General features: G+C 39.8%; 1 protein-coding gene across 1 annotated transcript in view; it reads left to right on the top strand.

Moving 5' to 3' along the window:
* Positions 1-16056, top strand: part of VPS36 (vacuolar protein sorting 36 homolog) — a 33961-nt gene that overhangs the window by 12491 nt on the left and 5414 nt on the right. Inside the window, exons 3-10 of the mRNA XM_055426182.2 lie at positions 455-525; positions 4232-4346; positions 5810-5899; positions 6632-6718; positions 12166-12198; positions 12319-12396; positions 13022-13156; positions 14494-14559. Of these exons, the coding sequence (XP_055282157.2) occupies positions 455-525; positions 4232-4346; positions 5810-5899; positions 6632-6718; positions 12166-12198; positions 12319-12396; positions 13022-13156; positions 14494-14559 (675 nt within the window). The remainder of the gene's footprint in view (positions 1-454; positions 526-4231; positions 4347-5809; positions 5900-6631; positions 6719-12165; positions 12199-12318; positions 12397-13021; positions 13157-14493; positions 14560-16056) is intronic.

Below are 16056 nucleotides of genomic sequence, written 5' to 3'. Positions count from 1 at the left end.
TATTCAATGCCAATCATTCATAATGAAATGAAAAGTCATTATAGAACTTTATTCCTATTTCTGCTGCTGCTGCTGCTAAGTTGCTTCAGTCATGTCCAACTCTGTGCAACCCCATAGACGGCAGCCCACCAGGCTTCCCCTGTCCCTGGGATTCTCCAGGCAAGAACACTGGAGTGGGTTGCCATTTCCTTCTCCAATGCGTGAAAGTGAAAAGTGAAAGTGAAGTCGCTCAGTCGTGTCCGACTCTTAGCGTCCCCATGGTCTACAGCCTACCAGGCTCCTCTGTCCATGGGATTTTCCAGGCAAGAGTACTTGAGTGGGGTGCCATTGCCTTCTCTGGTTCTTATTTCTAGTTGATCATAAGTTTCTCAACTTGCCACACACCCCATAAGTTTATAAAACAAGGATTTCTGAGGAGTCTTATGGATCCTGTTTTCTCTTGATTCCCTCCCAGGAGTGCTGCATGGCCATTCCTCTTTCCCAAATTGTGTTCATTGAAGAACAGGCAGCGGGAATTGGAAAAAGGTAAGGTCTGTATATGACAGTCTTTATGCACAAAAGCTTTTCCAGTCAAGCCATCCTCATTAACTTGGTTGTGTCATTGCCCAGTCAGTCATGGCCATGACAGCCTATGTGTGAGCGAATCTGTTGATTGTGTTTACCTTGAGAAAGTATTGTCCTGGGGGAATAGAGAAATAGGTGAGGAAGGTTAAGAGGCATAAACTTCCAGTTACAAAATAATTGAGTCATGAGTATGAAAGGGAAAGTGGGGAATATAGTAAAAAATTAGGTCATATCTTTGTACGGTGTCATATAATAGGCAGACTCCTGAGTATCTCAAACCATAAAGAGTTTGCTTGCAATGTGGGAAACCTGGGTTCGATCCCTGGATCAGGAAGATCCCTGGAAAAGGGCATGGAGTTCTCTAGTATTCTTGCCTGGAGAATTCCGTGGACAGAGCCTGGTGGGCTACAGTCTATGGGGTGGCAAAGAGTTGGACACAACTGAGCAACTTTCATATAATAACTAGACTTATCATGGGATGGTTTTGAAATGTATAGAAACATCAAACTTGTCTGTTGTGTAACAGAAACTAACATAGTGTTGGAGGTCAGTTATACTTCAAAAACAACTAAATTCATGGAAAAAGAGGTCAGATTTCTGGTTGCCAGAGGTGGGACAGGGAGGGAAGGGAAAATGGGATGAAAGTAGTCAAAAGGCACAGACTTCCAGTGATAAGATAAATAAGCAATAGGGATGTGATATACGGCATGATAAATGTAATTACCACTGCTGTACACTGTATACGAGAGTCGTTGAGAGTAAATCCTGAGTTCTCCTCACAAGGGAAAAACAATTGTTTTTTCTATTTCTTTAATTTTGTATTGGATGTTCACTGAATTTACTCTGGTAATTGTTTCATGATGTGTGTCAGTCAAATCATTATGCTCCACACCTTAAACTTCTAGTGTTGTATGTCAGTTATATCTCAAAATTGGGGGAAAATATCTATGTTTACAAAAAGATGTTATCCTACTTTAAACTCATTGATAAATGGAAGTCATTCTTAAAGCATGAAATAAGTACTAAGGTGGTTGTAGTATCCTCGGGTCATAGTAAATAAGTGTGGGTCAGCTGTCACTGAATATATTTTCAGACAGTTGAATCTTTTTTTTGCCCTGACACATGGCTTGCAGGATCTTAGTTCCTCTACCAGGGATTGAACCCAGGCCCCTGGCAGTGAAAATGCAGAGTCCCAACCACTGGACCACCAGGGCACTCCCCCGACATTTTCTGTGTATCTGTCATGGTCACCTGATGCGAAGAGCTGACTCCTTGGAAAAGACCCTGATGCTGGAAAAGATTGAAGGCAGGAGGAGAAGGGGACGAGATGAGATGGTTGGATGGCATCACCGACTCAATGGACATGAGTTTGAGCAAACTCTGGCAGTTGGTGGAGGACAGGGGAGCCTGGCGTGCTGTAGTCCATGGAGGCACAAAGAGTCTGACATGACTTAATGACTGAACAACAGTAACGTTTCTCATTCAGTACTTAAGATCAGAAAAGACCCCTCTGAGAAAAATGCCTGACTTTACTCCTAATACTAGTTGACCATAAGTTTCTCAGCTTCAACTTTTTCAGGCATCAGTATTGAATAGAGCGTCACAAGAGTTATTGTCCAAACTAGGACATTTATTAGAATAATAGGGGATCCTACTTATCATTAGACCAGACAAGTATGAAAAACAGGACTGTCCCCAGGCAAACCAGGAGATGTAGTCACCCTGGTTTAAAGTCACAGGTTAAAATGTTTCTTTTTTTTTTCAAAGTATAAGACATTTTATTTTATTTTATTTTTTTTGGTAATTAATTTATTTTTTATTGGAGGCAAATTATTTTACAATATTATATTGGTTGGTTTTGCCATACATTGACATGAATTCGCCCCGGGTAAAATGTTTCTGTTTATTCAAGTATATAAGACATTTTGGCTTATACATACTTGGGTGCATGTAATTGAGGACAACTTGCAAATATTCCTGGTAAGGAGTTTTTCCCCTACCTGGGCTTATCTTTAGCTTTCATGTAGTCAGATCCTTCAATCAAAGAACCCAGTCCCTCAGCAGCGACAGCACAGAGTCCTAACCACTGGACTGGCAGGGAATTTCCATCATGACTCTTTTTATGCTGACTTTGTTTACACTTCATTTTGTATCATCTTTTAGCTTTTCATTGAGTTTCCTTTGCAAAGTCCTGATAGTTAGGGCTCCAGGTTTTTTAGTTTTAAAAAGGTTGTATGGTGTGTGTGCTCAGTCAACTGATCATAGTTTGTTTGTTTCCCTGACAGTTCATTTCAAACAGTCTTGGGATTCTGCTTATACGGTTTTATTTGCTCACTTCACTAAAAGATATTCCGCAAGAAGGAACCCATGGAGAATCCGTCCACGCCTAGCCCCAGTTCACTAACCAAAGCATTTGTGACATCAAGGAGGCCTCACACGTGGTTGTTCAATTTTAGGATGATATTTAGGCAGCTCTATGGGTCTAAACAAAGTAATACTGCATAATTGTTATATCCCTTGTGTTGGCCCAAAAGTTCGTTCAGGTTTTTCTAGAAGATGTTATAGGAAAACTCGAACGAACATTGTGGCCAACCCAATATAATGTGGTCATAAAGAAAAAGGTCTAAGCTAGGTATGCAAGATACTTTGAGTTTTTCAGTTTTGCTCATGTTGATAGGAGGTTGTTTACTGAGCTGGTTGGGGGAAAAAGAGACATAGAACTGAACAAATACAGTGGTGTTTTTAATGGCATAGAAGATAGCAGTTGTCATAAAGATCACGGCAGTTTGTGATCCTGGGGCAGCAGTGTTTTGAGAATTGTTTTTGCTGCAGGATATCTCTCTAAATCATGCAATTGATTGAGTGGCATTTTCCAAAAATGACACTGTGGAATGTTAGTTTTGGATGGAGTTTTAATAAAATGTCAGCTGGCCAGTTTTACACAGATAAGTTTTCACATTTTGTTTTCAAATGAGTACGGTCGTATGCCTTGGCAGAGATGATCAGCCCCCTAGTCACCTTTGGAGATGACTCTGTGGGTGGAAAAGCTGATTGTCAACCAATATCATAAACCACCCCATATTCTGCAAGTTTATTTTGAACTGATTTCCTAAAACCACATTTTTATTTAATCTATAGAGCTGGTAACTTGAATTTTTTGGTGCACAGCATGTATGTTTTAAGTAGAGAGATTTTTGAGAGGTTCATTAATACTGAATTGATACAGACTTTAAAAGGATTCCTTTCAGGATATTCTTTGTTTCTACGTGAATTTTTAAGTGATCTGAAATACATTAAAAGTTACAAAAATAGAATTAGTGGGTTTGTTTGTTTTTTTTGGCTGCACTGGGTCTCCATTGCTGCGTGTGGGCTTTCTCTAGCTGGGGTGAGTGGGGGCTTCTTGTTGCGGTGGCTTCTCCTGTTGCAGAGCACAGGCTCTGGGAACGTGGGCTTTAGCAGTTCCGGCTCCCAGGCTCTAGAGCACAGGCTCAGAAGTGGTGCACTGGGCTTAGTTGCTCTGTGGCATGTGGGGTCTTCTCGGACCAGGGATCAAACCCGTATCCCCTTAGTTGCGTGGTGGATTCTGAGCCACTGGACCACCAAGGAAGCTGCCGAAGTAGTGATTCTTAAAAGGCAATTAAATACATTCCATCTGCTCTTCCTTTAGTGCCAAAATAGTGGTTCATCTTCACCCAGCTGCTTCTAACAAAGAACCTGGCCCGTTCCAGAGCAGTAAGAACTCCTACATCAAGCTCTCTTTCAAGGAACATGGCCAGATTGAGGTAAGTCTCCTTATGAATAAAACTAAACTAGAAAAGTGCATTTGTATGAATTCTGGTTGTTGTTTGTTTATAGGATGGAAGGCAGTATTGCTCAACATACCAGTTTTCACCATAACTTTCCAGTAAAATTTTTATCATCTCTTAAACCTGATCAGTGAAGAATATGAAGTTTAGGTTTCAGTGGGAGCAGGAAGCAGGAGGATGTGGGAACAGGAAAGATCGGAGGCTGGAAATGAGCCAAGTCATGGCACGAGGTGACTAGTGAAGTGATCGGTGCTGTGATTTGTTTGGATGAATGGACAGAGGATGATGCAGTGAGATGTGTAACCTCCTCTGTGCCTGAAAGCTCACCAGCCTTATACCTGGCGGTCTGCCTTTATTAACTCCATACAAATCTAGCTGTTGTAAGTTCTTATTCCACAGTATCATGATTTGTATGTTCTGGCTAATAAGTTGGTATGTAAATATTCTTCAGACATTGATAAGCCTGTGTTTATCTCCCCTCCAGGATCATAAAGTATTTATGTTCTTTTTCTTTATAGCATGTGACCCAGTGTTCTCGATCCACAGGCTCTGAGCAAATTGAAGTGACCAACTCAAGTCATTCTCACTGTAGTTGAAAGATACAGTTGTTGTTTTTTTTTTTTTACGAGCATAGGCATGTTTTGGCCCTAATATCTGGCCTCACATTTTAACTAGACAGATTATTCTCTGCTTCCTTCATGGATAATGGTTGTGTATTTTTCTTGGCACTGGGTCAATTTCAGTATGGATCGAAAACAATCCACGCATGCAGGATTGTTTAAAGTCAGTCTATTTATTTCATTGTCACTCATCTCTTTGTTGAGAGTAGTTCACTTTATGTAGAAGGTCAGTTCCTTTTTTTTTTTATTCCTTTGTGTTTTCTGAAGTCGATCCAAGAAAAGAACTTCCTCTGATTTCCTTTGATGTCTCTGAGAATTCTAGGCTTGTCACAAATGACCGAACAGACCTCTCAGCTAAGCAAATGTTAAGTAATGATGTGTATGAGGATGCCGCAGCCTGCCTGATTCAGTATCATGTATTAACACATATATGTGGAATCTTGAAAAGGTGGTACTGATGAACCTATTGGCGGGACAGCAGTGGAAATGCAGACTTGTGGACACAGCGGGGGAAGGAGAGAGTGGGACAAGTTGAGAGAGTAGCGTTGAAACATGTGCACTGCCATGTGTAAAATTAGATAGGCCATGGACATTGGCTGTGTGACGCAGGGAGCTCAGCTCAGGGCTCTGTGGCAACTGAGAAGGGTGGGATGGTTGGGGGGTGGGAGGGAGGTTCAAGAGGGAAGGGACATGTGTATACCTATGGCTGATTCATGTTGATGTATGGCAGAAGCCAGCACAGTGTTGTAAGGCAATTGCCCTTCAATTAAAAATAATTAAATTTAAAAAAATAAAATAGTGTTTGTACGTGCATAACAGTTTTACAGGCGTCTGTCAGAGGAGATGACACAGCGAAGATGGGAGAATATGCCAGTTCCCCAGTCATTACAAACAAATCGAGGACCCCAGGTATCTTTTCAACCTTTTTCTAATCCAGTGTTTTCAGCTCTGTCTTTGCATCTTCATTAAAGAAAAAAGGGTTCTCTGATTATAGAGCTCGCCAGAAGCAAAATAATGATGTTCTAATTAGAACCTTATTTTCACAGAACCTGACTTAGTACTCTATAGACAGTAGACACTTGGAAATAACACATGATTAACTACTTACCAACGTAATTTCAGGGTGGCAGAAGTTCGATTCCATCTTCTGGCATTCTGTTCATAATGAGTGTGGCATCTGAGAGAACAGACAGTAGTACCACGGGGTGATATTTTCCAGGCCAGTCTCATTAACCACCAACTCTGGACAGACTCTCAAATGTGTAAAAGTTGCGTGTGTAATAACTGTCAGAATTTTAACTCTTAATTTTTTGCACATTTGAGACCCTATTAAATATCTGATACATACATGATGACTTGCCAGAGAACAAAAATGAAGAGGGAATTTAGTTTATACCTGAAATACAGAGTAAAATATGCCATCTATTGTTATGTTCAGTTTTTATTTATAATGATTTGAAGGTCATTGTGTGTGGCCATAAACCGACAAGCATTTTGAAAGGAAACTGAATGCAATTGTGTGCTGTTTTTCTTGGGTCCTTTGTGAGTTCTCGCTCACCATTGAACATACAATGTGGTGGGGTTACAAAAGAGTGTGTTCTTCCTATTTGGAACGTCTTATTTTCTACTTTTGTTTTTTAGCCAGGAAGAATAAGGGCTGTAGGAATCGTAGGTATTGAAAGGAAACTGGAAGAAAAAAGAAAAGAAACTGACAAAAACATTTCTGAGGTAATTCTTACACAAGTTCCTGTCAGCTGTCTTTTTCAACCATCCTGCTTATTCTTTCGGATACAGCTGTGACTACTTCCATTCTGTGTGTTGGAATATAGCTTTCCTGAAGCCACCGTTTCCAGTTAATGCATCTACTTCAGGTTGGCATAATTAAGCCCAAATGTGTTTTAAAAACGTTTTCCAGAAAGGAATAAAAAAGATTGATTTTGTGATGTTAGAAAACATCATGAATTATTGTGCATATATTTTAAAGTCTAGGTGGCATTGACTGGATGGTACTCACAGTGAATTCAAGGTCCCCTGTATAATTATTTTGAATGTTTGGTTAACTTAGTTAAGGGGCAAATGCTATTCTGCGGCCCTTGAGTCTGATTGGACACCACCCGCTTCTGCACTGTGGACCACTCAGGGACCAGGCACGGAGGTAGTAAGAGTGGTTCAGACCAGCTTATTACGTCTTCTAGGAGAACAGCTTGCACTTTAGTGTTTCTGAAACCTCATCATATTTGAGGAAATTCAAGTAAAGGGGAGGAGAAGGCAATGGCACCCCACTCCAGTACTCTTGCCTGGAAACTCCCCTGGACAGAGGAGCCTGGTAGGCAGCAGTCCATGGTGTCGCTAAGAGTCAGACATGACTGAGCGACTTCACTTTCATACATTGGAGAAGGAAATGGCAACCACTCCAGTGTTCTTGCCTGGAGAATCTCAGGGACAACGGAGCCTGGTGGGCTTCCGTCTTATGGGGTCGCACAGAGTCAGACACGACAGAAGCGACTTAGCAGCAGCAGCAAGTAAAGGGGAAGGAACTCTAATTTAAAAAATGAGCAGTGCATTAGATTTGGGCAGTCAGTTAATGCATTTAAAACAGCATCAGTTTTCCCATGTTTACATGAAAATGGTCTTGCATTTTTATGAAATGATTTTATGAAGTAATTTAAAAAATTTTTGTAATAGTTTGTAAGTAAAATTCGTTGATGAGTGCTGTTCATAGAATTTCAAAGATTTACCTGAATCAAATAAAGTCCAAACTGCAAATAGTTCCAGATACTTGTGTTAGTCAAGGTTTCTTTTAAGGAGAAGTAGTATTTCAAAACCATAATCTGCCTGCTAGAAATTTGCATCTCTATTGAGTTGATCTTTATTTGTAGCCCTTTCTACTGGAAAAAGCTAGGATTTTTTTTTTTTTTTTTTTTTTTTAGTAAAAGTGCCTCAAGAGGTCACACTGATGCTTCTTATTCAAATTCAGGACTACACTAGCGAAGAATTATTAAAACAGTTGAAAAGTATATATATATATATATGTAGTAGATGTTCTTCCCTTTCTTCCCAAATGTAAAACATAGGTGTGCTGAATCTGTTAATAAGCTGTCTGTGCATTCAGCCACCATGTACCCTCTTCCCTGTCCCCTGTCATTCGTGCAAATAACTGTGTGATACCCCCCAGTCCTTACGTTCACTTCCCTCTGTTCATTTGTGGTCTGACGCTCATCCCCTCATAGATGTTTCAGAAAATGCTCATGGGAACAATATTCCCTGAATTCTGGCATCTCTGTGTTCATTGTACACGAAGGTCAGTTTTGCTGGCTTTATAGTCCTTGGCTCACATTTTCTTTCCTGAGTGCCTTCAATGTGCGACTTTCACTTTTTCGTCTGACATGAAGTGTTGCCGCCAGACTAGTGAAAGCCTGATATTCTCCATTCTCTAAAGTCACTTGCTATTTTTTCTAGATGCTCAACAGACGTTTTCTTTAAAGAAATAAAGCTTTTGTCATTTTACTAGAATGTCTAAGTGTTAGTCATTCTGGATTGTTATTCTCAGGGACACAGTGTGCTTTCAGTATTTGGTTTCAGACATGTTTTCATTTCAGAGACGTTTTTCTGTAATTTTCAATAATCGCTTTGGTATTGTTTTCTTCTGAGACTCCTATTAGCGGTATGTTGCAGCTTTGTTGCCAGTCTTCACTCTTTGTGACTTTCTTTCCAACCCCTTTTAGCTTTTTTATTTTAGAAAAATGTCCTCTTTTTCACCTGTTGTTCCTCTTAAGATATTAGCTATTGTGTTTATTCCTCTTGTGTTCATTTAGTAGTATAGGCTTTTTTTTCTTTCACTTTATATGTTTATTTTTGGCCACACCACGTGGCCTGCTAGATATGGGATCTTAGTTCCCTGACCAGGGATCAAATTTGGTCCCCTTGCTTTGGAAGCACAGAGCTTTAACCACTGGACCACCAGGGAAGTCCCTAGGATAGGCTTTATTTAAAAAATGATTTAAAAAGATTCGTTCCTGATTTATGTTGTTCTTTCACAACTTCTGTCATTTTATTAACATCTATCAACTCATTTTGAAACTGAAGGTTCATTTTTGATCCAATCTGTGAACGTGTCTTTCTGGCTTTCTTTCATTATCTGTAATGTTATTCGGCTCCTAATTTTCTTTTTTTCTTGTAATAACCTTGTGTGGGATTTGACCTTGATACTTTGCTCTTGCTAATTTTCGTGTGAAATTAGTTTTCCTGAATTTTTAGAGGAAGGCCTAGCTCAGGGCGGCTTCTCTTGCTCCACAGAGCTCACTCTTGTGCTCTGGGGGGTGACTTGCCGTCCGTGGTTTCCTGGCCCCGTACCCACCCCTGTTTTTAGCTGCCCCTTTCCCCTTTCCTCTGTTATCCCTGCCTCACTCGGGTTTTGATTCCTGTCTCAGTAGTTTCTCCCCAATGTGGGCTCCTGTCCTGGCCGGGAAGCCAAGGGTAGGGGGGGTCCCTTTCCAGAGTTTACAGGCTGCTTCAGCCCTGCCTGAGGACCCCTTGCCCGCACGCACTGCTGCAGTGGGCAGAGCTCTCCCCGTTTCGGCCCCTGACCTCAGGTTTGCCCGTCTGCTCTCGAGTGATGCCTGCTGGCTGGTTCGGGGTCTCCTCTCCTCAGTTGCTCTGTTGCTTTCCTTTTCTCTCTCTGCCTCACTGTTAAGATCAGGCAGCTCTTGGGGTGCTCGGTGGCTTGTCCCCACTAGCTTGTGTCTTGGGGTTCTTGTGGAGATCTCGTCACTCAGCTTCTTCGTATATGCTGCCTGTGGGTCTTAGAGGTTTTGAGATCTCGTTGCCCCATTTTCATGGTGGGATTTGGAAAGATTCAAAAATGATGCTGCCACAGCCCCCATCTTCCCAGAATCCTCGAGTCCCATAAAATTCCAGCATTTTCTCATGAGAGGGTTTCTTACTATCAGAGAGGGAATCATCTCAGGGCTGGTGAGACTTGGAACTAGGGGTATGAGAACTCAGGTTTCCTGGTATGTCACGAGTGCTCTCTGCCACCCAGAAGGTGCTATTGTTGTCCTCTTGCGGTGGCTTTTGTAGTCATCCTTCTGTGTGACACTTGGAGGTGGCATGGAGCAATGAACCAATTTTGCATTATCAGTATTCCTTTTTCTGAAGGCTGCCATACTAATTTGGTGTTCAGAATAGTGTTTTTCTTAACTTATGAACTGTTACTCCACTTCAGTGTGGTTTTCAGAGTTTCATAGTCAGAGGAGTCTACACAGGCATTGGGCTGTTGTGCAGGTCATTGACTTCTTCACCGGATGGTCCTCGCACTGCTTCCCAGGTAGCGCAGTGTAAAGAACCCGCCTGCCAATGCAGGAGACACAAGGGGATGTGGGTTTGATCCCTGGATTGGGAAGATCCCCGGCAGTAGGAAGTGGCAAACCATTCTAGTATTCTTGCCTGGCAGATTCCATGGACAAAGGAGCTGCTGGGCTACAGTCCATGGGGTCACAAAAAGTCAGACACGACTGAGCGACCAACATGTTCAACACCAATACTAAATTTTAGAATAATAATAGAAATAGAAGTGAGGATGCTTTTAATTACGCTTTATAATTACCTAGAATTTTTTATAGGTACTTCTTCCAAAATACTAAAAAATACTAAAATATTTATATTTATTTTTTATGGAATATGCACATTAAGGGTTAATTTGTGTATTCCACATAGACTTACCATTACTTTCAGCAGACTTTTTCTATGAAAATATAATACAGTAAATAAAATGACTTACCATATAAAAATTTAGAAATGTTGTCTTTTCTTTTCACTTAGGTAAAAGAAATCTAGTAACTGTATATGCAAAGTAAAAGTCTGAGTGTGTAAAATGTCTGCATTTTAATTTTATTTGAAAATGAGGTTGGTATGCAATTTGCCCTCCATTTAAACATTCGAATAGCCTTAGTTTCAGGGCCGTTGCCCAAAGTTTCCCACAAAAGGTTTCCTGCATCTGCTGGCCGCTGCTGATAAGAATCCAGTGTTTAAGCCTTTTGTTTATCTGAGGAAATTCCTGTTAGGTGTGTGCACATTCGTTCCCCTTTGTTTTCAGTAGCAGCCCAGTGAATTGACCATAAGAATTGTACACAGCACTCTATTCTTTTAGCAAAATCTTTCTGCAGATGGGGGATACGTTCCTGCATGTCATTAAGATGGGCACCAGCCAGGCTGAACCCGTGGACCACTGTTCTCGGTGGATTGAAAGAGTTTTCAGTTAATGATAAGCTGCTTAATTGGTTTTAAAAAGTAACATCTGTGCACATCAGTTAGATGCTATTCTGCCCTGGAAGTATGTGTGTGCTCAATTGTGTCCAACTCTTTTGTGACCTTATAGACTGTAGCCCGCCAGGCTCCTCTGTCCATGGGATTCTCCAGGCAAGAATACTGGAGTGGGTTGCCATGCCTTCCTTCAGGGGATCTTCCTGACCCAGGGATTGAACCTACATCTCCTGCATTGGCAGGCAAATTCTTTATCATTGAGCCACAAATCCTTGAATTATAAATATATCTGATTAAGTTTGAAGAAGTCTTTGAAGGGGATGTTCACTGTAGTAAATCAAACGGTTGATGGGTTTTATTTAGATATGTTTTGGTGGTATTTAAATGTTCTTTTGTGATATCCAGTTTAGCCAAGGCTACAAGTATAATCTGTATAATATTCAAGGCTGAGGTTTATGGTTTTGGTTAATCATACCTGGTATTAAAGCCGAAATTGTTGGACCCAAAGAAGTATTCCTGCAGCTGCATGTTGCCATTTTTGGCCAGGAAAACTGTACAACACCTGTGATTCCTGACCTCTTATCTGGGAAAAACCAGTGACAAATTTTCTTGTGTCAAAGAAATAATATTTTTCTAAACTATTATGTTACCTTTTGTTTGTTTAACCAGTAACTGTTTTCTTTCTGAAAATTTGTTTTCTGCAGTTGGTTTTAGAAATTTGACAGCTTCTAAGCTAAACTGAATTCTTTAGGGTAAGGTAGATTTATGACTATATAACTATTCATATAAATAAATTGATATGTCAGAAAATTTCATAAATTTCTATCATAGGGAAGAAAATAGAGTGTTTCATTGCTTTAAAACACCTCAGTTTCTTTAGACAGATTCCCACAAAATCTCATTTCTCATTTCAGGCCTTCGAAGACCTCAGCAAGCTAATGGTCAAGGTATATGTCATTGACATCTATTAAATTCATACCAATTATAATACACTTTTGGAAATGTATTTTGTTAGCAGACATTTAGGGACATTATTTCTTTTGGCTCTTTTTCTGTTCTCTTAACAGGCTAAGGAAATGGTGGAGTTATCAAAGTGCATTGCTAACAAGATCAAAGAGAAGCAGGGTGACATCACAGAAGATGAGGTAAGCAGGCCTCTTCCTTAAGGCACTGGAAACTGGATTACAGACATAACACAAGGACATTTTGGTGGTTTACCAGCATGCCGTTTCTTAAAATAGTGTTTGATTTCTTTTAGGACTTGAGGATTTATGACAATGTGGAAGAAAAAGTCAGCCATAAAAATTTTGTTAGCTCTTGCGGAATTAAAGGATATTTCAGTACTTTTCCTGGAGTGTAGAAAATAAGAGATATTGAAATGTGGAAGAAGTGATTGTTCTTGACACATACCCTTAAGTTTGATATGTTTCATTAAATTTGTCTAAGTCTGGTCACAGCCATTTTCCTAGGTTTTTGGTTTTATCACTTTGTTGACATTAAACAGAGGATGGTTGTTATCTGAGTCTCTTCTGCCACCAAGCCTGTGGGGTAAATAGAGACTGAAATTCTAAGGCAGGAGAAGAGTAATAATCTGATTTATGCCAGGAAATACTAGGAATCCACTCATATATTTCACAGCATAGAAACACAGCAGAAGAGATGGGTAGATATAGAAATAATCTGGCGGAACTGAATGTCTGCTGGATTTCACATGCTGGGTAGAGACTAAATCTGCATAGTCTTTTTGTGTATCTTTTCCTCTCATTATAGACCATCAGGTTTAAATCCTATTTGCTGAGCATGGGGATAGCTAACCCGGTTACCAGGGAAACCTACGGCTCAGGCACACAGTACCACATGCAGCTGGCCAAACAGCTGGCTGGAATACTGCAGGCACCTTTGGAGGTAAAAACAAAATCTTAATGGTCTCTTTAAATTGTGTTAAATTATTTTTGTGTCATCAGAGGTCTTAAGAGCTTAACTCCTTTCATGATGTGGCTACTATTCAACCAACATGTTATTTTTCCTTGCAGTAATAATCTAGTTCAGTAATTCAATAATTTTCTAAATTGTTTTTAATTTCCATTTCAGATACCTAAATCTGTTTGATACAAAAGTCTTGATTATCTCTTATTTTCAAAAGGAAATATATAATCTGTATATATTTTAGACACATTTTTTCATATACTGTGTAGTATTAATAACTTCATAATAAAGTTTCATATTCTAGTTTAACATTATTCAGGGAATCAAAACTTTATTAAAGCACCTGTATTAAATATTTCAAACATATGACAGAGTTGAATAGCATAATGAATCCCTGTGTCCCCATCATCCAGCTCCACTCAAAATTATTTTAAAGTGAATCCCAGACATCATATCCCTTTACCTGTAAACATTTAACTATGTAATTATAGTGATAAAGATGCCTTTAAATGTGATTATAATCCCATTTCACACCTAAAAATTTAAAAATAATTTTTTAGTATTATCGGATACCTAGTTAGTATTCACATTTTCTGTTGCAGTTGATTTGTTCAAGCCAAGATACATTGCAAATGTTTGATTTCTCTCAAGGTGTTTTTTATTTTTTTTAATTCTATGGGTTTTTCCTTCTCCCATCTCTTTTTTCCCATCATACAATTTATTTACTGAAGAAGCTAGTAGTTTATCTTATAGAGTGTTTCAGAGTTGGATTTTGCTAACTGTAAGTTACCATGCTTCACTGTCTTATGTGTTCCCTGTAAATTGGTAGTTATGTCTAGAAGTTCTTTTTGTTGTCCTAATAAGAATATTTCATAGAGGGTTTTGTGCATTTCCATCAGGAGGTGTGTTATATCTGATTATCTTTTTTTGTGTGATATTAACAGCTACTGACAGTCATTATCTATAGCTGTTACTTCATTAGGGGTTGCAAAATGGTGATATTCTTATTTAATTCCATCATTTATTTAGTTATTAGCTGGAATAACTTAAAACATTTAAATATACTTTTTGAAACATAGTGTCCAACCCCTCTTTTTATTTAAGTAAATGTTAAAACAGTAATTATGGCATTAATGTCCAAATAGGGAATTTGAAGTGCCTCCTGGTATCTGAACAGGTTCCTGGTGTGTAAATATAGTTTTCAAAAGCTTCTTGAGAAATTTTATAATTTCTGATTTCGCTCTGATTATGATTTCTATTAGGAAGTGCTAACTAGTGCTAATTACAATGTTTCTTTTTATTTCATATTTTAACAGGAACGAGGGGGAATAATGTCACTTACAGAGGTGTACTGTTTAGTAAACCGAGCTCGAGGAATGGAAGTAAGAATATTTAGATGTGCTTTTAGCTAAATATAGACTTTCTTGATAGAATACAAATTCTCCTACAGTGAATACAATCCGAGGAAGGGCTGTGAACATCAAAAGTATTGATATTTTAAGAAGCAGTGTGGTGCAGTGAAAAGAACACTGATTCTGTTCCTGGTTTTGCTCAGTGACTTTGAGTAGCTTCCTTAACCTCTCTGGTACTCAGGTTTTTTACCTTTAAGATAGGGTTTAGAGTGAGTGACACCTTAAAGTTCTAATAGCCTGTGTTTGTATCATGATGAGCAAGACTATGCCTGGTGCCCTTACTTTGTGATTGTTCACTGTTTTGAATGAACCTGGCTGGACTCAGATTGCCTGTAGATAACACAGCAGGAAAGCGGCCCTGCTCCTTTGGCTTAGAGTCATCCCCAGCTACACCTCAGCTCTCGCTGTCCTTTCCACCTGCATGTCCTTAGCCTCTAAGGGTCTGTCTGTGCACTCTCTCTGCCCTCCACACAGATAGCTCACACGTGTGTCTCCAGTGCTCACCCGGGTACCCCAAGCCAAGGCTCTGCTCTGTGTTGTTTTGTTTTTTAAATTTTTTGACTGTGCCACATGGCATGCGGGATCTTAGCTCCCCAACCAGGAATTGAACCCACATCCCCCTGCATTGGAAGTGTGGAGTCTTAACCACTGGACTACCAGGGAGGTCCCTCTGTTCTGTGTTTTTATTTGAGCAGTCATAGTAATCATCCCCAGTGGGAACTTACTATCCACCAGGCGCTCTGCACGTGTTCTCTGTTTATCCTCCTCATCACTCAGTGTGGTAGCTACTTTTACTCTCCCCATCTGGGGGACAATTCGGGGATGAGGACACTGAGGCGCAGAAAGATTCAAAAGCTTGACCATGGCTCTACCTGGAGACAGTCTTTTGACAGAGATTGGGACCCAGGCTGGACTGGCTCCGGAGCTATTCCATGTGACTCACAACTGCTGGTCACCACCGTACTGAGCTGATTCTTCAAGGCCACATGATCCAGAGGGTAGCCACTAGGTAGCTACAGGTGACGATCGTGAACTTGAAATGCAGGTAGTCGAAACTGAAGTGTGCTGTAAGTGTAAATTACACCCTGGATTTAGAAGACTTTGTGTAGAATAAAGAAGTGTTAACTATCTTATTAATGATTTTTATATCAGTTACATGGCGAATTTTTGGCTCTGTTGGGTTGAATAAGATATATGCATTAAAATTAATTTCACCTGCATATTTTTTAACGTGGCTACTAGAAGGTTTTAAGCTGCATATATGACTTGTATATTTCTTTGGATAGCACTGCTCTAATGAATAGACATCTTTGCTTCTTTGTTAATCCCTTTTGCCTTGTAAGTGACTAAGCCACCTAAAATCCTCGATGCACGATCATTTTACACTTACCTCTTCTGTTTGAGTGGTCGTCATAATTACATAGCATTGCTCTATTAAATTTGCAGTGTAAATGGTAAACTTGGATT

Source organism: Moschus berezovskii, chromosome 13 (assembly GCF_049115385.1).
Source record: "Moschus berezovskii isolate FMDL1 chromosome 13, NW_MosBer_1.0, whole genome shotgun sequence".
In the NCBI taxonomy this organism is placed as follows: domain Eukaryota; kingdom Metazoa; phylum Chordata; class Mammalia; order Artiodactyla; family Moschidae; genus Moschus; species Moschus berezovskii.
This window is presented reverse-complemented; position numbering and strand designations above follow the sequence as displayed.